This window comes from Heptranchias perlo, chromosome 34, assembly GCF_035084215.1.
Source record: "Heptranchias perlo isolate sHepPer1 chromosome 34, sHepPer1.hap1, whole genome shotgun sequence".
NCBI lineage: Eukaryota > Metazoa > Chordata > Chondrichthyes > Hexanchiformes > Hexanchidae > Heptranchias > Heptranchias perlo.
In genome coordinates this window covers 13668986-13693418 of record NC_090358.1, presented here as the reverse complement: position 1 = coordinate 13693418, position 24433 = coordinate 13668986, and the positions used below count along the sequence as shown (strand labels likewise).

Here is a 24433-nt window from a genome sequence, read left to right as displayed (position 1 = left end):
ACCTCCTTCCTCAGGTGAATGATGTGAAAAATGTTTTTCACATCGTTCACCTGAAGAAGGAGGTAGCCTCCGAAAGCTTGTGAATTTAAAATAAAATTGCTGGACTATAACTTGGTGTTGTAAAATTGTTTACAATTGTCAACCCCAGTCCATCACCGGCATCGCCACATCAAAAGCTTTATTGGCATTGGCTGGGAATAAACTGACCACCCTTTCTCAGTTGTGGGAGGCATATTGCTCAGGTGACCAAGTGACAAGGAAAACTCAGCTTTCAGAAGGTTGCATGCTTTCGGTTGCTTTTCACCTTAATGTTTGAGAGAACATTTTATCTAAACAGTCCTTAGTACCTGCATTTTGAAAAAATAGTATGTGAGAATTTTCACACCCAATTAGTGATAATGTGAAATCTTGTCATATGATAATTGAATACCACTGTGCTGTGACAACCCTTAGTAGGGTTTGAACCTCATGAGATGCCATAGATAACATTGTCTGTACAGTCCAAAATACAACAGTTCAGATTTAAACTGAGCATGTATACTGTGGCAACACATTTCAATAATGGGGTAATACCGTACAACCTGAAGATATGAACAGGCAAATACCTCTTTGAAGGATTCCTGGGTTGTATTTCCTGTTGCATTATTTCATTTTAACAAGCTGAACTGGAAAGCCACTTCTCACGGGATGCCTTGTCCCAAAAAAAAAATGTGTCCATTGTTTGTATTTTTTTTAATAATTGCTGTTGCCATCTCCTGAAATATTTCTTTTACTCAAACTTAATGACACATCATTGTGGCTGTAGACTGAAATATTGCTATGGCTCTGTTTGCATCGCTGAATTTACAGTAAAAACCAGAAAGGGCTCCGCGACTTGCACACTGACAGCTGCAGTTATAATCTCCATGAATTGCTGAATTTTAATTCCTGCTGCTAATTATTGGCTGGGTTTGGTATCAGCTGGTAACAAAGGACCTACTGTATATTCATCATGAATCCTTCCCTGTGTGGGATGGGATGTAGGCATTATGACATTCAAAGAAGGAACAAGGGCTTTCTCAATTAATAAATGAATGCTTTTAGTTATTTCATTCTCTACTGAAGGTAATTAAGTTTTTAAGTACTACCTGAAATAGAATATGCTAACGGTCTACAATAGGAAAACTTGTATTTGAATTAAAGGAGCTTTTGGAAGAAATCATTGGCTATTTTAGTTGTCACAGACAGCTGGAATGGACGTATATAATCCATGTCTGTTCCTTATATATTTTTGCCTTGTGCCTACTGTTTGTGGTTAACCCAGATTAAGGGACAGGATTTGTTATATACTGTGCTTCAAGAATTTGCTGAACCATCTCCTACAGTGATTAGTATTGTTTAGTGTTTTCAGCTTGTTCGTGCAAGCCTATGTGTGCATTAAAATAGTGATAGTTAAGAATGGATAGGATTTAGCCAGAATCCTGTGTAGTTAAATAGACTCTATTATTTCTTGCAGATACAATAGATGAGTACTTTGAATATGATGCAGAGGAGTTTTTACTTTCCCTGACCTTACTGATCACCGAGGGTCGCACACCAGAATGCTCAGCGAAAGGTCGTAAGGAAGGGTTTCATTGCCCTCCAGCACAGCTTGGACAGTCCTTAAGTACAAAACACGAATGCATTGAAAAAGTGGCACAGGTATGTACTTAATTAAACTTGTTACAATATATTAAAATTTAACCAATTCCTAATTTTTCTAACAACTGAAAAGGATTTTATTAAAAAGAAACATATTGGATACTTGTCCAAAAGGTAAGATGTGCAGTCTAGAATGTTGATTCTGAAAAGTTTTGTTTTTCAAATTTGTCCATAATTTCCTTTTCTTCCCCTGTATTTTGACAGTGTTGCCAGGCCAGAAGAACCAGGTCTCAGGTTTTGCTTCTGTGGAGGAATAATATTTCCATCATGGTTGAAGTGATGTTGCTTCCTGACTGTTGCTATAGTGACGCTGATGGTCCATCCACAGAGGGGAGTGATATAAACGACCCTGCTATCAAACAGGATGCTTTGCTGCTGGAAAGGTGGTCTTTACAGCCAGTGCCCAAACAGTAAGTCTTTGTTCTTCACCATAGTAAAATACTAAAAAGAAATTGGTTAACCAAATTAGCAGACATCTAATTTTTTTCCTCCTTTTGTCTTGTGAAAAGAATGAATAATGCCATCCAGTTGAAGCAAAGAATATAAACACAGAAACCATTGTGTGACTTTAAAAATCAACTTACTGGCAATATATTTTGTTGGAATTTGTTTAGGTACAACTTACTACACCTATTGGGTTTAATCATTTTGTTTCACAGTAAGTAAAAGATTTAGCATCTTTTATAGATACAAAGTAGATATCTTGGCACAACTATCAGTAGGATAAATTGTTTTCTAGTCTATATATTATAAGACAACCTGTGTGAAGTATAAAAGAACCTCATTATGACTAAATTTGGTATTGTAAGCATCTCCTCTAGCTTTTTCCCCTGGCAGCTTCCTTTGTATTTTTCATTTGTTAGACTCTGCTTTTCTGTGTGCTCTGGAAAGAAATCTGTATTGGGTTGCTGAGTAAATGGTAAATTTATTGCAGCATATGCCAATGTACAGTTACCTGCATGACTGAAATGTTCTAATGCTGAAATGTTGGGTGTATTAGGATTTATATGTGATTTTTTTTTTCAAGAATTCACATTAGTTTATGTATTGGCATGGTGTATTTTGTCCATAGAGTATTTGTGGGAGCATACATTATTGTACTGAGGTCACTGCCTGAGCTCTGCATACTTAAGTAGTGTTACACACTTAAGGATCAGGAAGTCTAGATTACAAAGGTAGTTTGGTAGAGGTGCTCAAGTGCTGCCTACCTTCTGTTGTGCTGGAGTTGATCTGAGTCATAGTTCCAGTACTATCTAGCAAGGGTGCTGGAAACAAAATAAACATTGGTAGAGCAGACTAAATAACGCTGGGTAGAGCAGACTATCCTGAAATTGGATTCACTCACCTATTTTTTGCCTGTCTTCATTGGTTGCGCTGAGAACCTGCGCACACCGGTAGCACACATACTGGTGAATTCTTGGCTTGGTGCAGTCCCATCATTAGTGTTGGGATAAATGTCCTACTAGTGCTACCACTTCTGGTGCAGGAGGAGTCGCTCTCTTCTATTGGCTTTTATCCCTCCCTCTATTAGAGTTGTGTTGTGGTGTTTCTGAAGGGAGTTTTTGTTGTAGACCTCCAGGAAGAGACACAGACTTCAGTTACCAACTCCAAATGGCTTACAGATGCATTACCCACATGTTTGTGGTGGGGAGCAGAATGGGGTTTTGCCACAGCAGGGAAACACACCTTACTGAGAGCAGCAAGAATCGTGCAAGTCTGTGCTTTTCTGGAAGTTTGCGATCCCGTGTGGGTAGGAACACTCCACAAACAGATGAGTGGATCTGAGGGGATCACAAAGTCAGTCATAAATTTTGTGGCATCACAATAGTCAGAATAGTTGGATCTTGGGGTGGAACCGGAAAGTGTTTATAAATGAGTCCATCTGTCTGCCACTTTTCCAACACTCATCTGTCAGAGGTTGAAATTTTTGTTTGGGGAACAACACATTAAGGCATGAGTTTGAATTGATCCTCCCACATCATATTACGAGTTGTGAAGGTTAATCCCTATATTTCCCTCCAGTCCTCCTGTGTTATCTGATGGTTTGGGTTTTTTCTGAGTTTCCTTTCTGCATTGTCTGCCAAAATTAGATGTTCAGGGTGGAAGTCTGTGCATGTTTTTTGAAGCTGAGGAGATGTAATTCTAAGGGGGACCAGCTTCTATTACAGTTTGTAGATTGGTTCTTTAAGATACTGGTACAAATTCTGTTGAGTGAGGTGGAATTTGTTGGCTAACTGTTGGAAGGAACTAATCTGACCTTTTTGGAAAAGTTGGCCAAGTCTGGTAAACCTTGAAATTATTCAAGAAACATTTGGATGCTGCAGTGGATGAATGAACTAAATTGGGTAGAATGGCATTTCTGATGCCTATTGATCGAGTGGCTTTAGCTTCCTTGCCCAGCCACGGATTTTGTGTGGAGACCATGTTCTAACTCAGTTTCTTGAAGGTGGGCTGTCCAGTGCTATGGCTTAAGATTGGGAGACTGAGTCATGTCTTTAATTTGGGGAGCTGCAGGAGGGGTGGTTGTTCTTTGTCAATTGAAATTTTAAACTTCACCTGTCGAAATTGCAGGATCACTGTGTTAAGACTCTGGTAGCATTTGTAATAAGTAAAAGAGACAGGATAGAACCCTCGTCATTATTGACCTTGTCTACCCACGAGTAATATGGGTAGGTCTTGTACAGCATGTACATTTATTGAGGGATGGAAGAAGAGTGTCTATTTTTAAACTGTCAAGAGAATGGTATCTCTGAAGGGAAATAAAGTGGTGGTCACATATAGGAATCAGTATGTAATATTTCGTGTTTGTGGAGCTCCCCCCTTCATTTTAGGCTGTTCTCAATGGAAGTTCAGGTTTGTTGTTACAATCATTACCAGTGGCTCTGCGACAAGGGGAAAGAGGCAGTCCTGTCTCATTCTTTTTTTAAGGAGTTGTGATGTGCATTATTGATGTGTTGTGTAAGTTAAGGGTTACATTCCAGTTCTTCAGTGTGTTTGTGTACACCTTTTTGTTGAGCAAGAAAAGTAAGAATTACCATTCCTCCCACCCCAAGTCAAATGCTTTCCCAGTGTCCAAAGAGAGTATCATATTTTGGTGCCATTTCAATGGTATCCATGTTTTAACAGCCACCTAGTGTTAAATATGGTTTGCTATAACTACATTATTGATGTTTGCCATCTTTTAATCTTCAGAACTGGAGATCGCTTTATTGAAGAGAAAAGCCTTCTGCAGGCTGTCCGCTCATATGTCTTTTTTTCTCAGCTGAGTGCTTGGCTGAGTGCATCACAAGGTGCTGTTCCACGCAATATTCTGTACCGGTGAGTGCGTATAGGTCCATCAGTGTATTCGTTTCATGTTTTGGAATGGTGATTTTCAGTGCATTTCAAAAAATAAGTTTTTGCTCATTCCTTGCCTTAGATATAATCTATAAAGATATTTTAGTTTGAAAATAATGCAAACAAACTTGATGTACTGTATTTTATCATTCACACTGATACAGATTTAGTTTGGTCTGGGTGAACTATCCTGCTGTAGTTATTTCCCACCTGCCCTTTTACCCCTCTGACGCTGAAGACAATGAGTTACCCTGAGGTAGAGTTCCATTGATGCCAACAGCCTTCCAGTACCTCACCGTTCTTGTGTCAGGCTGGAGAGTGACTGCTGCAGATGATTTGATCATGCGAACAATTGCAGCCTAGCCTGACCCTAACTTTACCTGACAGCCATACATGCCCTTCCAGGAAGAGATCAGAAGAAGAATGAAGAATTTCTTCACTCAGAGGGTGGTGAACCTGTGGAATTCTCTACCACAGAAGGCAGTGGAGGCCAAGTCATTAAATATATTCAAGAAGGAGATAGATATATTTCTTAATGCTAAAGGGATCAAGGGATATGGGGAAAAAGTGGGAACAGGGTACTGAGTTAGACGATCAGCCATGATCATTTTGAATGGCCGAGCAGGCCCGAAGGGCTGAATGGCCTACTCTTGCTCCTATTTTCTATGATTCTATAAGAATATTGGGTTGATAACTCTCCACCCCAAGCCAGGAATACTAAACCAATTTTGGTGTCCTCATTTCTGTTGCCCCAGCCAAGATCAACTAGCTCAGCATAGACCAGGGAGTTTGTATGGCTTAATGATGCATTACATAATACATTTTCTCACTGATTATATTTTTGTTTGTGACTTTTTAAACTTGTTTTGCTTAATCTTTAGAATAAGTGCAACAGATGAAGATATGTTGCTAAATTTTACCCAGCCGCCAGTTGAACATGTCTTTCCAGTTCCTAATATTTCACACAGCCTGGCTTTGCGAGTGAGTGTACTATCCCTGCCTAGGCAACCTAGTTACCCATTTTTGACATGCAGTATTCACACCACCCTCAGTTTCTACGGGAAAAATAGCCCCAGTCAAGAGAAGGATGCTTATCAACCAACCAATGCAAAAGAGCAAGACTACTGCAGAATGCCAGGGGCACAACAGAAGTACAATAAGCAAACACTGACAGCTGTCAGAAACCATGCGTTGCTGCCAACAAATACAGTAAACACAAGAAAATGTCCTTCTCCTGAGATCTCAGAACCAAGCAAATCAACAACATTAAGTGACACTGACAAAATATCTGAAATAAGAAATTCACAGACTAAGACTCAGTGTTGTAATTGGGCAAATACCACTGAAGTAACTAAAGTACAACCTTATGAGGCCCATACGATGAAGACATTGAAGTCACTTTCTGTGACAGATTCCAATGAAACCAGCAGTCCATCTTCTCGTATTCCTTCAGGTGAGATGAGCCCTTTGATAGGAAGCTTGCTTCAGGAAAGGGAAGAAGTGATCGCACGAATTGCCCAACAACTGAGTTATTGTGATCAAAATCCTCCACATATTGCTGGAAGCCATTTTAGTACAGTCCAAGAGCCAAGTTCAACAAGTGCAAAGCTATTTCAGAGCTCTAATGATGAGGAAAGCCTGAAAAACAGAGGAAAAGAGATCCCTTGCAGTTCTGCTACCTGCAGAGAAAGCAATTTCTTGGAAAACAGACTTGTGGAGAAGAGCAGGACCTCTTCCCAAGATACCCCAGTCACATTATGTAGAAAGGCAAAAGTTGACATTGATAAAACAGCTTGCCCAAAGCTCCAGACACGAAGAAAACTATTTCCAGTAGACTCTTTTACTGATGCCAGTGGCACATCTGAAACAAAGCATCCCACTGAAAGAACTGTAAGTAAACATAATAGATCAGAACTGTCACAAACCAATTACACAGGTAAATTGAACTGTAAGTGCCCAGTATCTGACAACACTGTAATAGACAAAAAAACTAAAGTAGAGTCATCATGTACTGGAACCTTCCATAAGGACATTGTGAACTGTACAGATAATTCCGAATTACATTTGCATACCCCTCCTGTACGCCACGATGTTTCAGAACTTGATAATGCAAGCACATTTAATAGAGAAAAATCAGACTGTTCCTATACTAATAACTTGGACTCAGGCACTTGTACTGACAATAACGTCAACCATATAAAAAATAAACCAGCTGGTACAGAATGCCCACGTACCTCACATTCAGACTCTACAAATTGCAGAGAGTTCGGCTATTCTAGATCTAAAAGTGAATGGAATAAATTGGATGTTTCCAGTGACACGTATTTTGGCACAATAAAACCTGTAGCTAAAGAAGCTGTCAGTTCAAAAAAGAAAGGAGATCAGGATAAAGTTGACCTGCAGTTCCAGAGCTGTGATTCATCACAATGGACACGTAATTCAACTATGCCAAGAAGACTTAATGGAGACTATAAAGAAAGGCCTGGGGAATCTCAAATGCAAAGTGTAAGAAAGTTTTACTTTCTACTTCATTGGTAGTTATTTTTATTGAACTAAAATGAAAATAATTTAATTTAACTTAGCATGAAATGCAGTAGTTTGTTAATGTTAAGGAAACATTCCCATCATGTCCCTGCTGCTATGTATCAGCTTCACTGTAGATGACACTCCAGTCTGCATACAATTGAGTTTTATCAGTTCTCCAAATGCTTTTTACTCCAATGCTGAATCTAATATTAGTTGATTCAGATAATTGGGTATGAGACAAATATTCCATTACTGCATCAGCAGTTAGTCAATAGTTAAGAGTTATGGGTACTATATTCATATCTTTTGTTACTATGATTAGTTCTTACTTGGTTTGACTAAAGGTGTTAACCTTTCTCATGAGTTAATTTATTTTTCTAGTTTCTAGTTAAATGTACCCATTATATATTTATAGAATGTTTTTGCCTGCAGGAAGATGTATGTCTGCCTCTGCCTTAAGGAAGTCTTTTCCTTAGGGAGTAGATGGCTAAAGTGGCTTGGCTGACACCACTTAGACCACAATGTATAGCACATCTTTTTGAGAAGAGGTACACATCACCTTGCAGACAGGCACTTCTGCATAAAGTCAAAAGCATAAGTCAGCTTTTGTTGTCAAACTAGATGAAGCTACTTTGACTGCTCATGAATGGTGATTCAGAGCGGTATTGAAGTCTTAGAAGGTATGGAATCAAAATAATGTAACTATTTACAAGTTAGAATGAGTAAATTGACTTGCTGATTTAGTGGTATCATTTGATATTTCTTTAATTTTTTATATACTTGCAACTCTACTTTCAATAAAAGAGTGCTACTTTGTGTTATTTTGGCACATTTAATTCGATGTGCCATAGTAATTCCTGTTCATCCTTGCTACTTGTATTAAATTGCTTGCATGTGGTTTACGCAGCATTACAGTGGTGGTTGTTTGCCACATTTCATTTTTATGAACACTGCAATTGTGTAATGATTGGACTGCAGGTTAGATAATGAGTTCCTCTCACAAAACTTTCATTCAAAACTCAAAATAACCTGAAACATCTGGACAGTTCAGGAAAGTGGCGTGTGACAATCAGGGCTAGGGAAAACAATTCACTTGCTGCCACAGTATTTCTCAACAGTCTCATCAGCACGTGGGAGCTTCCTGTCCATCACTGTTCTCTGGTACTTTAAGAACTCAACGTTCAAATGTACGTATACTTTTGATAAAAACAATAACCATCAAGGTGATGGATGTCAGCAGTAGAGTGAAACTCATTTTCCATTTTTGAAACCCTATGCCAACATCAAGCATGTCCAACTGCCAAGTAGAAACAATGGGTTTTGCATTCAGCCTCAGAAGACCACCCTCTTCTGCTCCAGCACAAATTTTTCTGCATCCAACACCAATCATCCTTGTGGATTCTTTTGGATTCTTTTCAGAGATTGTCATATTGCGGGCAGTTTATGTGCCATGCGCTCTTGCCAATCACAGACTCAATTGAGACTGCGCAAACTCATTTCAGGTGGGTCCCTTACAGCCAGCAGAGAGAGGAAACTTTCCTCCTATCATTCGGGGATGGATTCAAACCGAGATCAATGGCCTATATTAACCCACTGCAACATCCCAAAAATGTAAGAATCTTAAAAGAAAGATTTTTTTAAAAATTAGTCCTTTACCATCGTTCAGAGTTCCTGGAAATTTTTGAAGATTGGTTCACTACTTTCTGTTTGGTTCAAAAGCAACCTAATAAAATAAAATTTCCTACAAATTTTGAGATTTAAGCCAATAATAGTGGATATTTTTCTTGCAGAAGAATTTTTCAAAATCTCCTCTGAAACCTTCTGGTAACTTTTGGAAAAAGCAAAATCGACGTTCGTTAGATGGGATTTCAACAAAAGTTTTTCATCCATGCACTGGATTACCCTTACTTTCGAGTCCTGTAAGTTAAAAATATTGATGATTTGATTTTTTTTTAAACAGTCTAAAAATATTCTACCTCTAAATGCTAATACACATTTTGAGGAATATTTTAATGTAAGAAATATAATTTACAATCATAGGATGTTTTTTAAAGCTTTGCATCATTAAAGTACACTGAAACCTGTACAAAGGGACACCTCCAAATAAGGGACACCTGCAAAAAAGAGACACATAATGACGGTCCCAAATAATTCACTGTACATACAATGACCATTTTGAAAATAGGGACACCTGCAAATAAAGTCCACCTGATGACATCTGTAAATTAGGAACACCTTTGTTCCTAACTGTGAATTAGGAACACCTTTGTTCCTAATTCACAGGTTGCGTTGTACTATTATTAATAATTTGCTTATTTCTTTGTTTTCAAGTTATCTATGACAACATTAAAATTAGTCTGCGTCCCAGGTTTCCCATGAAGCATAGTAACTATGGCCTCTTCAATTCCAAGTTTATAAAAGTTTATGCACATTTTTTCATATTGCTTTGTTTTGAAAATGAAACTCAATGTTTAGCCCTCATGTTCCAAATTGAGACAGGCCTTGTAATAATAGTTACATGGAACAGAGCTATTTGAACCTTTGTAAAATCTGTGTATTTTAGTTCTTCATCTGAGCCACACAAGCAAGATTTGAATGACAGACTGGATTTCAATGCTATCAATTAACTTGTATTAGACTTGGTCAGATGTACACCCTAGTAAAGTGTCCCTTTTTTTTCTTCAAAGAATTCTGTCACCACATATTTCAGCAGTAATTAACCGTGACTGTGTGTAGCAAAAGATTCTGAATATTAGCTTTAGATATAGTGTTCTTGTTGAGGAAATCCTTTTCAAAGTTTGTTTCTCATCACTTTGCCAGTACTCACAAAAACTACTTTTGTGAGTCATATGGGCATGGTATTTTACTTAAGATCAAAGTCTGGAAATTACTCACACTTGACATCCACTTTATGTTTGGCTAGAAAATATGACATATATTGCTACTCCCTTTCCTTTCGCATTAAACTTAGGTTAATTTTTGTTCTGTGCAAACTGATGCTCACCAGTGCCGTTATAAATGCAGGTTTTCAACACTTTGGGGCAAACCTTTCCATACAGGACTTGAGGGTGCCCCATTTCCAGGCTCCAGGAATAATTGAAAGTATCTCTTTAGAACTGTAACACTGCAGGACTGAATTACTGCCACTGCAGTTGATACTGTTAACACTCAGTGAATGTACTTGTGACATCTGGTGGTAGAAACAGATTGTTGTAAAAGTTTTATGTAATAATCAGTTTTCTTCAGTCCGTCGTGGTACAAAGGAATCAGTGGTCTTGGTCTAAACCCAAAAATAGTTCCAAGATCTCAGACCTCCTGATAGTAGTGATGTAGTGGAGGGATGTATAAATACGGAGATCAGGGAAGCATGTAGCAAAAACAATGTGGTTATGTTGGAAGAGTTTTATTTTCACATACACTAGGAGAAGCAGAACAGCTCAAGTAGTAAAGGCAAAATGGATTTCTAGAATGTGTATTCAGGACAGTTTTATAGAACACTATGTTTTAGAACTGACAAAAGAACAGACCATACCAGATTAAATAATAACTAACAAACCAGAATTAGTTAGCAATCCGACTGTAAGGTAACATCTTATAAATAGTGACCATGATATAGTTGAATTCGATATTAGGTTTGAGAGAAGGAAGGAAGAGTCTCAAACCATGGTTTTATATTTAAGTAAGGCAATCTATTTGAAGGGATGAGAAATGAATTGACCACAGTAAACTGGGCTGAAATGTTAATCAAAGAAAGTAATAAGTGGTAGAAAAAGAGAATGTGAAAACAAACTTGCAAGGAATAGCAAAGATAACAGCAAAGGTTTTTATAAATATATTAAGAGAAAGAGAGAGGTAAAGGCGAATGTGGACCCACTAAAGACAGATGCAGGTGTGACTATAATGGACAATTAGGATATGGCAGACTTGTTAAATGAGTACTTTGTATCTGTTTTCACAGTGGAGGAAGAAGACAAAATACCAGTGATACAAGGGAACCAAAATATAAGTCAAGGGGAGGAACTTAGTGGATTTAATATCAGTAAAAAATGGTAATTGAGAGAATAATGGGACTTAAGATAGACAAATCTCCAGGACCTGATGGTTGCCACCCCAGAGTATTAAAAGAAATAGGTGACGAAATTGCAGATGCATTAGTCATAATTTTCCAAAACTCTCTAGATTCAGGAATTGCACTTTTAGATTGGAAAATTGCAAAAGTCATTCCATTATTTAAGAAGGGAGTGAGGGAGAACCCAAGTAATGACAGACTTGTCAGTTTAACATCAGTTGTGGGGAAGTTACTGGAATCTATCATCAGAGACCGAGTGAGCACGGATTTGTGATGGGTTGATCATGTTCATTTAATCTAATTGAATGTTTTGAGGAGGTCACTAACATGGTGGATAGGGGAGTGTCTACGGATGTTGTCTATATGGACTTCGGGAAGGCATCTGATTAGGATACGCACAAGAGATTATTAGCAAAAATTAAAACACACAGAATTGGAGGTAACCTTGTGACGTGGGTTGGTAATTGGTTGGGAGCTAGGAGATGGAGAGTAGGAATAAAGGGAATGTCCTCTGATTGGCCTGATGTGATGAGTGATGTTTTCAGGGATCTGTATTATATATATGAATGACTTGGATGAAGGAATAAAAAGTTGTATATCCAAGTTTGCAGGTAACACTAAGTTAGGTATCACAGTAAGTTGTGTAAATGGGAGCAAGAACATAGGCAGACTAAGTGAGTGGCCAAAACGATGGCAGATGAAGTTAAGTGTGGGGTCATCCACTTTGGATCTGAGAAAGACAAATCGGAATATCTTAATGATCAGAGACTATGGGCTGTGGAAGAACAAAGGAATTTGGTGTCTTTATGCACGGATCATTAAAGGCTAGAGCATAGGAATAAAAAGTAATCAAAAGACTAATGGAATGGTGGCCTTTATCTCAAGGGGGTTGGAATACAAAAGTGAGCAAGTGATGCTTCGGTTATTGGCCCTGGTCAGACCCCATTTGGAGTACTGCGTTCAGTTTTGTGCATCGAACCTCAGGAAAGATATATTGGCCTTTGATGCGGTACAGTGCAGATTCATCAGAATGATAGATGGGATTAAAGGGTTAAATTATGAGGACAGGTTGCATAAACTTTGTATTCCCCTGAGTTTAGAATGTTGAGGGATGATCTAATCGAAGTTTTTAAAATGGTAATGAATTTCGGTAAGGTAGACAGAACAACTATTTCCTCTGGTGGGGAATCCAGAACGAGAGGGTAATCTTAAAATTAGAGCTAGGCCATTTAGGAGTGAAATCAGGAAGCAGTTTTTCACACTAAGGGTAGTGGAAATCTAGAACTCTCACCAAGAGACTGTGGATGCTGGCTCAATTGAAATTTTCAAGACAGATTCATAGATTTTTGTTAGATAAGAGTATTAAGGGATATGGCTGGCGAATGGAGTTGAGGTACAGATTAGCCATGATCTAATTGAATGCAGAACAGGCTTGAAAGGCTGAATAGCCTAATCCTGTTCATATGATCCTATAGCTGTGGCATTTAATGCATTGAAAGCTTTATTCCCCCCATATAAGTTTCAAACACAACTAAGTACGGTCATACTCATCCTACTGTGTGTCTGGGAACAGGTTTTGTTTTCAATAGCAGGTAAGCTTCATGTTTGGTTGAAATTTTTGAGGTACCAGCATATAATCTTTGTGGATATTTCCTAAGAATTACTGTTGAAGACTGTTGTGTTACAATCATAGGTGTGGTTTAGTATCAAAGAGTCTGTAAATCAGCGTAACTTAATTGTTAATAGAATTTATCTTGTTGTACACCAAGGTTCCACCAAGAAAAAAACAATCGGGATACTTTGACCTGGACACTTCATTGCAAAGACTAAAAGGGGTACCTTGCAAAAGGTATTTCTGTGTCTTTTTCTACAGTTTTAAAAAAACACAAAGTGGCATTCTTCAGGATTCAAGTGACAGTGTTTTGATACAGGATGCATACTAAATTTAATAGGCAATTCACTCATCTACTCTAATGAATTGCACTTGAGGATTGTGCATTGTATTTAAAGTTAAATGCCGATTACATAAATTGGCTATGTTCTGTTTTTAAACAATTCCATTGTTTTGATTTGGGAACGTTTTGTTCCATTGACTTCTTTCCCTTCCTTAAATTCACTCAAGCAAATTGCAACTTGCGATTTCTCGGTCAAGAGACTTTGAAACAAGCTTTAAGCAGGATGTTATTAGGATGACTTACCCAGAGAGTTATATTTGCTGTGGGTCTAATCTTCTTCTTAAGACTTATTACCCTAGCTCTCTAACTCATTTGAATTGGAGCACCTTGATGCCACTTTTCTCATTGTGATATATTTAATGATCCATTTATGCCCTAATTTATATATATATATATATATATATATATATATATATAAAATCAGCCATTTGGATATACCAAATCCTCTGGTATAACACATGTGACCTACAGCTCTCTCTTTAATAAAAAGTCCATGTCAGACATTTCCCCACTCTATAGCACACCCTTTGCTATGAGATACATTTTATGTTGCTTCCAAAGACAGTGTTACAGAGAAAACTTGGTGTTCTGCAATGTTAGTGTGATATATTGTGCCTTAATAAAAGGACTGCTAATAAAGTTGAGCGCCATCTGCTGGCAAGTCAGTGGTGCTTTTTTTAATCAATATTTATTTTATAAATTTTATATTTATGGCAGTTTTTTTTTATGATCCACTATTTTTGTGCAAAAAGCTGTTGTTGTTGAAATCAGTACTGGTTACTAACATAAGTACCTCCAGCAAAAAGATAGAAGGATAAAAAGAGGTGACATGAGGAAACATTTTTTTACGCAGTGAGTTATGATGATCTGGAATGCACAGCCTGAAAGGGTGGTGGAAGCAGAGTCAATAATAACTTTGAAAAGGGAATTGGATAAATATTTGAAGGGAAAAAAACTTACAAGGCTATGGGGAAAGAGCAGGGGAGTAGGACTAATTGGATAGCTCTTTCAAAGAGCTGGCACAGGTACGATAGACGGAATGGCCTCCTTCTGTGCTGTATCATATGATTCTATGAAATGGAGAGAATTGCAAGCTGGAGGAGGGTGATCTGAACAAAATTCTGAAAACAGATGGCGCATTCTAAACTTTGTCATTTCTGTTGTCAAGATTACATGGTTATGGGCAACTTATGTTGTCAATGAGAAAGGACAGTGCTGTTGAAACCTATTAGAAATATTTTTACCTATTTATTTGAACTGATTAAGGGTTAATGTTAAATTTTTCATCCTTAATTGATTTTTAACAATATATTCTGAGCTTACACAGCTTTTGCATAAATTCTTGCATAGAGAGGACAATGTTTGGTTTCTTATATTTAATCCACCTACCAAAGGCTAAAGATATTTGCTTTTATGTCATGTTCTCTTTTTCTTTATAGCCAGAGACTGTATTTAAGACCAGAGAATGATGCTGACCATCGGAAGCAGCTCCTGAGTGTTAGTGCTCCACCAGCAACTAGTCTAAGCCTGCTTGGAAATTTTGAGGTACAAATCAGAAATGCACACGTGTCATTCAGAAAGAAATAGTTTATTTGAACGATTTTTTTGAGTTGAAGTGCTGTTATTTGTTTTTGAGATTCCTGTGAATGAGTTTTACAGACCTTTTTAGGTTTATTCAAATCTACAGTTGCCGCAACATTTCTCGGATATACAAGCTGGACAGTTCAGAGTTTAGTCCGGTGATTTTTCCATGTTACACATTTGGGTAGGATCACAAATATTTCAAGTTTACTACTTGTTTGTGTAGATGTTTCAAAAGATAACCAGCAATGCCACAGCAGTTACTAACGGGTTGTTTGATGTTCAATGGGGATTGTGTTTATACTGGAGTGTACAGTAGCTTGGGGAAACAGCTTCAGAGAGAATAATGGAAGACCCCTTCTTCACATTAGAACGTAGGCTATGCATCACATATGATTTCAAGAATAAATGACTCAACGTTGATGATTTATGTCCCAAACCTGTATTGCAGTTCTCAATAGCCCCAGTGCTTTTTAAATGTTTGTAAAAAGCTCAAAGGAATTAAAACACATTACCAAAGTGGTTATTTTGAATTTGAATAGTCAGACCCATTTCAGCCAATTAGGACACCTCTATGCTCCTGAATCGCATACGGCAGGATTTTCTGATTATATGTTAAGAAGATTATCAGGAGCTCTCCATTTTAAAGTGAAAGGTTATATGGGCGTAACAACAAAAGAAACTGGAACTATTTTGCCTTCTCCACCTCTCAATTTTAAAGTGGTTTGCCATATGGGCCTAAGCAGAGATGTTCATCTCAAAGGGAAAAGAGAATCTTTGGAAAATGAAGGAGGTACTCTTAAGTACAGCAAATATGGAATTTAAAGTACTTTTGGCTTGAGTGGCTCGTGAGGCATTATTGTATAACTTGCAGAGCTATATATGTGAAATACATTATTTTAAAAGACACTATGACGAATATTGACAGGTTGTAATATGGTTATACATTTTATGCCTAAAAATCTCAGCTTCCGAGTAGTAGTTCACAAATTGCAATCTTTTTCTGAGGATTAGGATTGAAGAATTGGAGGATTTATTTTTCTTGTGTGAAAAGTGCAAGGGTATATCTTGTGATCAATTATGATATTTATTCGAATTGACATTAGCTGTAGTTAAACCACATTTGACACCCTTTCTATAATGTGCTGTTTGGGAGACAAGCATTTTGTGCATTAAAGTGTCATGTATAGTATAACTGAGGCCTTCTAATTTCTGTTAGGTGCCTGCTGTGTGTTAATATGGCATCAACAATTCTCACTATGCAATGTAAAATAGGATGTATTTGTGGCTAGTACTGGGATTGAGATTTGAGAAATTATTCAAGATTAAGATTGGGATTCAAGAAAATAGAATCATTAGAAATTTACAGCATAGAAGGAGGCCATTCAGCCCAATGTCAGCTTTTGTCAGCTCTCTGCCCTTTCCTGATATCTTTGTAAATGATTCTTTTTCAAATATTTCTCCACTTCGATTTTAAAAGTTATGGGCCCTGATATTTATGGAGAGGCGGGGATGGTGAGGGGGAGGCCGAAAACGGCCGAAGAACCCGGCAAGGACAGGAACGCAGAGGTACTGCCGAATTTAACGGTTGGACCTCTATCATTTTTTTTCTTCCGTTTCCCACCCGGCAGCCGGCCAATTTGACTGCCGGGCGGGAAAACCATTGGCAGAAGGCCGCACCCGGGGAACCCTGGGGACGGTCCCCAGCAATCGGGTGGGGGTGGGGGGGATGGGGAGAGAGAGGTCGGTGATCGGGGCTTTGGGGGAGTGAGGGAAGAGGTTAGCCGCAATCGCGGCATAGAGAGCGAGACATTGGGGGTTGGGGTGTCGGCGATTGCAGCAGGGATGAGAACGAGGCTGCGATCGGCAGAGGGGAGGCCGAAGGCTTCCTTGAGGGGCTGGTGGGGGGAAGCACTCCTGCTCCTTCTGGCTCACAAAGAGAGCTGTAAAAGGCACTTACATTGTGGAGCCGGCAGCTCCTTCCTCCCTTTCACTGGGAAACCCGTGCAGTATCTGTAAAATTTAAACCTGGCTCCCAATTGCACCAAGGGAGCCCAATTTAAATATGTTAATAAGGTGTCCCACCTCTTCACGGTCGGACACTCGGATGCCTCAAAACCCACCGCCATAACACGGTAACGGGCACGTATGCAGTGGGTTGGGGCGCTTGCCCCGTTTTTTTTATTTTTTATTTTTAACCCTCGCCCCTCGTGGTGGGCTTAATATCGAGTCCATAGATTCTGCTTCTACCACTTTTTAGTAGGGCAATCCACGCATTAAAAAAAAATCTCCTGACCTCTCCCTTTGATCTTTTAGTGAGGGCCTTAAATTCATGCCATCAGGTCACCAACTTACCAACCAATGGAAATAGTTTTTCCCTATTTGCTTTATCAAAACCTCTCATAATTTTGAACAACTCTTGACCTTTGTTCTAATGAGCCCACTTTCTCAAAGCCCCAGTTTCTCTAATCTATCCTCATTACTGAAGCCTGTCATCCCAGGTAAAGGTAAGTGAATCACTTCTGCATTCTGTCCATGGCCTTGATATCCTTACCATGGTAAGACTTCCAAAATTGGACATGCAGTTCTAATTGCGGCCTAAACCAAAAAAGGTGACATCAAGAAGTAGAATTGAAAACTGATGATTTCCCATTTTCTTTGATGGAGAAATTATTTAGCTCTGTGCACTGCTGAAGTAACTTCTAATTTATTTGTAACACATAAATTAACTGCGTGTTCAAAGGTAGCATATGATTTAAAGTTTAAGGAAGAAATTGTCAATTACAACAATCTCAACTGCATTGTGAATCCCTGAAAGCATACACATCATATTTTGTGTTTTAGATGTCAAAAAAATCTAGAAATGATATATTGAGGAAACTTAGTTTAGGAAAAATAAGCAACTAAGTCAAGCTGCATGAACAAATGAGTGCCTCAAATCAAATTAGCCAGAACACAATGGGCCAGAAATTGCTCTGAGTAACGAACCAACAGTGCTCACCGCTCCATAGATTTACACCAACCCACTAACTTACCACGGTCTTTACTGCGGGCACTTCCTCTAATAGGAAGCTGAGAAGAGCCCAGCGTTAGCTCCAGTGAAGCTAGGACCCATGGGAGGAGCAAGAGGATCGATCTCTCCCCTCGACCAATCAGATTGCAGCACCCTTGAGAAGCCACAAAGAGTCAAAACAAGCTGTCATGTAAAAACCAGACATGAAAGCTGCAACAATAAAATCATTTGTAAAAACAGTTATAGACAGCAAAAAAAAAGACTGGGTAAGAAATAATCGAATTAAATAACAGACAGAAGGAAAGAATTTTTAAAAATGTTTTTAATTTTAAAAAAATTTAATGACCACAAATTATTAAAATAAGGAGTAATGAGACTCCACATTTATAAAAGTTAATTTTTAGTTGTTTGGCAGTCATTAAGACTTACCGTGCTGTTAAAACTCAGTTTAGACCTGGTATTTTTAAGCATACCTGTTTTGAGGCGATATTAGTTACTTTCCAGCTGGGCAGAAGAGCAAGTTGGCACTGGTCTGTTGATTGCAGCCGGCGATATCCCTTTAAGGCGAAGCTGACAGATCGCCGGCGAACCAGGAAGAGCAAGTTTCGGATTTCTGCGTTTGTGCATGTGCAAACGCTGGAACTTGCTCTTTCATTTGGTCACTGTTATTTTTAAAGCAATTTCCAATATAGTTTATATTTTTCTTAAATCGCTGATACTTGGCATGCATTATGTTTATATATGTCGTAGTGATGTGTGTATTAATACACGTTAAAAAAAACTTTCTGTTCGTTCTTTTGCCAATTTTGGGCATACCCAGCAGTGATGATGTATGTGGAGACTGCAGAGTGGTACATATTTTGATGTTGTATGACTTGCTACGGGGATAGGGCAGGGGAGTGGGACTAGCTGGATTGCTCTTGCATAGATCCGGCATGGACTCGATGGGTCAAATGGCCTCCTTCCGTGCTGTAACCGTTTTATAATTCTATGTGCCTGCCTGGCTGTTGCATGTCCAGGTGAAGTCTGGAAGCTACATGAGGATATATTCAGGGTGCATTGTCATTCGCAGCAATAGTTTGCCAAATGATTGCTGTTGGTCTTACTGATCTTGCAATGGATACTGGAAGCATGAAAAACCAGAATAAACAGGAATCTAGGTGTGTACATTCTTTAGTTAATTTCGTACACAGTGAGTTAAGTTATATTGCTACAATAGAGATTTTTTGTACCTATCCTTAATACTGATCTAAATCACAAAGGATACAAGCCTCCATTTTTTTTTAGAAACCAAGGCTTTTTTATGAGATGTTTTCTGCTTTTAGAAACCAGGGTGTTAAGCTTGTCATTCTTAAAATTATTTTAACGGTGATGAATAGAAACGCTAATTTCTTCTGTTTTCCTCTTTGTGCATTGGTTCAGTGAGATTTGTTAAATGCAAGCCTTTTCCTTTCCTTTTTGTTGGCCTTGCCAGCAGAAACGTGGCCAGTCAGGACTTGCCTGCAATAATAATCATCTCTACAGCCACTTAACTACTCAAGCAACAGTCAATGATGTTCATCCAGCTCCAAAGATTGGGAAACTAGCAAATTAAACAGAGGAAAAAATTAATATATATAACATGGCCATTTACACATTTCGAAAGATTGATTTATAGAACCATAATTTTAGAGCTAAAGTGCGTTTCTGTGTGTAATTAATCTGAGTCAGAAACCAGAAGAAAAAATTAATCTACAATTGAAGTTTGAAAAATTATGCACATCATTGCTTCCCTGGTTAGTTTTTTGGTTAGTTCTGGCCATTTTTGTATTTGTAATAATTTATTCAAACAATAAAACTTTGTGAGTTGTTGATTTCTCATGAGGGCGAATGGAATATACAGCTGAGCAGTGTTTCAGAGCTTTTAAACCGTTCACCGCTGGTTCATTTAAAGAGCTCATGGGCAGATGATGCTCAGCTGATTAAAGTGCTGGTAAGGCGGTGCAGTAAACTTTAAACTGTGGGTGCGACGGATACTTGGTCTTCTGTAAATCCTGTGCTCCAGGGTAGTTCTCTCCTATCAAACAGACGCTGAATTTGTTAATAGAACAATTGCAGCAAAATCCTTGTTGAAGAGGTACGGCACCAAAGAATTTAGCTGCACCATTCTTGAATTAACTCAGGCTCCGCAGGTGAGCAAATTACTACCCACTTGTTTAATTTCCCCCGATGGAAATCTGCCACATTTTTCTCTGAATGCTGATTAACAAGGCTTTAATAAACAATGGCAGATTTTTTCAAAAAATATTTTTTTCTAACTTCATTTTTTTTGATCAGATAAAAGGGTAGTAGTGCACCAAAGGAAAAACTGGTGGTTTCAGCTTATCTCCCAGTCCTCCTGGAATATTGGCACTTGCCTCCAGCATTAATCCTGTTCAACAGCAACAGAAAACTATCTCCAGTTATGTTTAGTCCACATCAGAATGTACCTCAGTTCCGAGTGAAACATTAAAAGCCCTATTCATCCTGAAGTATTTAAAAGTTGTCCTGAACAGGTCCTGTTTTTAGTAGAGTAGAATTTTGTATATATTAAAATTAAAGCCTTTTGTAAAAGCTTTTGCGATTTGAGCCCAAGCAGAAAATGGTTACATTAAAAAAATTGAGAGAGAAGTTGCAAAATAACATAAAAAATAGATCATATGTATTTTTTAGGACCATACCATTATTATTATGTAGCTATGAAATAATAGAGCTGAGGGAGTTACATGGCTGTGAGTAAACTGAACAGTTCTGATGATATCAACTATAAATGCAGCGTAAGCATTTTATGAATATCCTTAGAACTTCAAGATTGGACTACAGCTGATGCCTTCTACCTAGCATCAGTTATTTCATAGAATAATATATAGAAACATTCAAAAAATGGGAAACATTATTTGGTGGATCTCACTGTTTTTAACTGAAGGTTAAACAGAGTACTGATTTGTTATAATAAGATGATTTAATTAAATACTGGGACATTGTAATGTTTGTATGATTAATGAAAGAACTTGATCAGATATTTTGTGCAGTTAATTACTGGGAATAATTATGTATTGAATCAGAAAAAAATTATGTAATTTGATCCAAGCTGCCTAATAACTCTAACCTTAATGTATTTTAATGTTCTCAGGAATCCGTCCTGAATTTCCGCTTGGAACCTTTAGGAGCTGTTGATGGTTTTACAGCCGAGGTGGGAGCAAGTGGAACATTCTGTCCCAGTCACATGACTCTTCCAGTTGAAGTGTCATTCTACAGTATCTCTGACGATAATGCACCATCACCCTACATGGTATGTGTTATTACACATTCCTGTAGTTAAAGACTTGTGATCAAGGTCATGGTGTAGCAGTAATTGGTTAGGACACATATCTCTCAGACTGGTAAATCACTCATTTATTCATTTGTTAATTTTTGCTCTTTATGGGTATGTTAAAATTGATTCTTTATCAGTTATCAAGTTCATTGATTTTTTTTGACAACTGGAACTTCCTGTTAAACAATCTGTTCTAAATTGAGGATTACTTGTTTGTAGGGTGTGATTAATTTGGAATCCTTGGGAAAACGAGGCTATCGAGTACCTCCATCAGGAACAATACAAGTGGTAAGTTAGATTAGAATTCTATTTGTATTCCTGCAGTGTGAGATGGTGTTTACTGAAGGTTGTGTTTTGCAATATAAGGTTTTCTGTTTTCTGTGCTTCAGTCTTGGTGAAAGTGTCTACAGAACAAAATTTTTATTTGGTCATTTTGAAATGAGTGAGTTTTCCAAAATGTGGAGAATTGCAAATTGAGCCATGAGAGCTAGGCCCCGATATTTGTGGGGAGGGAGCGGGGGCACCTGTCAGCAGTCAGGAAACTCGTAAATACCAGAAAGTCGGAGGTCCTGCCGAATTTTTTTTTACTCCTTTTCCCACCCGGCAGCCAGCTGTCCGCTGCTGGGCGAGAAAGCCTGGTGTAGAAGGCAGCAGTCGGGGACTGGAGACATGGCGGGGAGGGGGAGCAATAGGATGGCAGGAGGGGGAGCAATGGGATGGCAGGAGGGGGAGCAATCGGATGGTGGGGAGGGGGAGCAATCGCGGGGGACGTCAAATCCAAATGGCTGCCAAAATGAACGGAAAAGTGAAGACATTATTAACAGGAAAATAACATTTTAGTCATAGAATCGTGGAAAGGTTACAGCACAGAAGAAGGCCATTCAGCCCATCAAGTCCATGCTGGCTCTATGCAAGAGCAATCCAGCTAGTCCCACTTGCCTGCTCTATCCCTGTAGCCCTGCAAATTTTTTCCTTTCAAGTACCAAATATTGTATTTTTGTTCAAAAATTGAAGCATGGAGTCTCATTAACATATTATATTATAATTACTGATCCGCCTCTTGTGCGGGTTACCCGGCCAACCCCCAACCTGCCCTGGTTAAACCAGAAGTCGGCGCGTTTGCGGTAGGTTGGGGTTGGGTTTCCCAATTTTAACAATTTAACCTCCCCCCCCCCGCCCTGGCCACCATTGTCCTGCCCAACCTGGAGGAGGAGTTAAAATTACCCCCATAAAGTGGAAATAAATTGTACATCTTTGTTCTGGATCTTGCACATGAGCTGGAGGAAGCCCTTCCATTGTATGCTTAGGAGTTCTGGAGTTCTGAACCGTGAAAGAAAACTGTTTGGAATCATGTCTCATGCTGAACCTGGATTGGGGCTTTGTTGTCGTTGAATAAAGACGAGAAAGATTTTTAAGTGTCATTTTCACCTTCTTAGCATGATCCCAAAAGACTGTGTCCAGGATTATTTTGACATCCACCAGGATCCCCAAGTATTGGTATAAACTACTGGAACAAGTACCCCTTGTTTCTTCCAATCAGTACCTACCGAGATCCTCTTTTGGGCTATGTAAAGCCATAATATTCCTTTTTGGGGCACTCACCACCGTATTAAACTGGTTTGCACATTGATTGAGATGATGACTAGTGTGTAATAGATCTCCAGGTGAGACTGCCAATGACAGAATAAAATCTGTGAAAAAGAGCAATGCAATACTTGTAAAAATGTCTGGAGCATACATTCTGAGTCCATCTCAAACAATGTCATACAGCATTTCATTGATGAAAACATTGATTAGGACAGGAGACGGTGGACAACCTTGCCTCACTCGTCTTTCAAGAGAGACTGGTTCAGTGAGTCAATCCACCCTTACTTGATTCTTTGAGCTGGATAACATCCAAGATCTGGTCATTGTGCTCCCATACCTTCCAGCTTCTCCATGAAGGCTTCATTAGAGACCAAGTTGAAGGCCGTACAAAAATACTGAAAGTAATGTAAGTGGGTTTTTCTGATTCTTGCAGTGTTCAGTATTCGCGAATAAAGGTATGAGAGCAGAACCAGCCCCTTCCTTTCTGATTACTCTTCAGGTCTACAGAGCATTTGATATATAGGCTGTGATAACGTGAAGAACCACCTTTTAAGAAGCACTAATATCAGTGAGATTCCTCAGTTGTTTCTAGGCTTACTAGAGTCTCCCTTTTTGTGGATAGAAATGACAACTGCATTGGTTGCCAAGTTTTTCATCGATTTTGACAAGTTAACTGACAGTATTGATTGAAACATGATGAAATTGCTGGAATCTACGGCTAGGAAATGCTCAATAAAGTCGTCTGTTTTTGTTGAAAATCAAGTGTTTTCCCCCCAGTTGTGCAGTAGGTTACTGTTATAAAACAATGCATTATCAATGTGTTATCACGTTAATCACTATCCAGGTGCCTATAAACACTGATCCACAACTGTGTGAATAGTGGCACACATTTCCAAAAAACAATATTTTTGCAAGTCTGTTAATTTAATTAGTGCCTAATCACGACCTCAGAGAATCCCAAATGCGCTGCATTACATTTGAAATGCAGTTGCTGTTAATATGTAGGCAGACATGGAAACCAGTTTGTGTACAGGAAATAAGATCAATGACCAGTTAATCTGTTTTTAATGGGGCTGGTTGAGGGAGTAATGTTGACCGGAACAATGGGAGAACTTCATGCTCTTCTTCGATTGGCGCTGAGGGATCTTCTCTGACCATCTGAAGGCAAACGAGACCTCGGTTTGAAGTCTCATCTGGAAGATGGTACCTGTGGCAATGCAGCAATTCCTCAGTCCTGGGCTTGAATTTGACAACCTTCTGGCTCAGATGTGAGACTGCCATCAACCAAGCCAAGTTGACACATACTTTATTAAATTAGACAGCCCTCTGAGAACTGCGTTCCAATAATTCAT

At 38.7% G+C, this 24433-nt stretch overlaps 1 protein-coding gene across 3 annotated transcripts in view; it reads left to right on the top strand.

The window, feature by feature from the left end:
• The window catches only part of atosa (atos homolog A), an 80398-nt gene that overhangs the window by 49482 nt on the left and 6483 nt on the right, over positions 1-24433 (top strand). Inside the window, exons 2-10 of one of the 3 annotated variants that reach the window (XM_067971457.1) lie at positions 1496-1680; positions 1885-2090; positions 4873-4998; positions 5898-7521; positions 9333-9461; positions 13381-13460; positions 15006-15111; positions 21312-21470; positions 21714-21782. In XM_067971457.1, coding sequence (XP_067827558.1) covers positions 1496-1680; positions 1885-2090; positions 4873-4998; positions 5898-7521; positions 9333-9461; positions 13381-13460; positions 15006-15111; positions 21312-21470; positions 21714-21782 — 2684 coding nt within the window. Of the gene's footprint in view, positions 1-1495; positions 1681-1884; positions 2091-2189; positions 2339-4872; positions 4999-5897; positions 7522-9332; positions 9462-13380; positions 13461-15005; positions 15112-21311; positions 21471-21713; positions 21783-24433 lie in introns of those variants that run through there. The other 2 variants (XM_067971459.1, XM_067971458.1) reach the window with 2 other exon arrangements.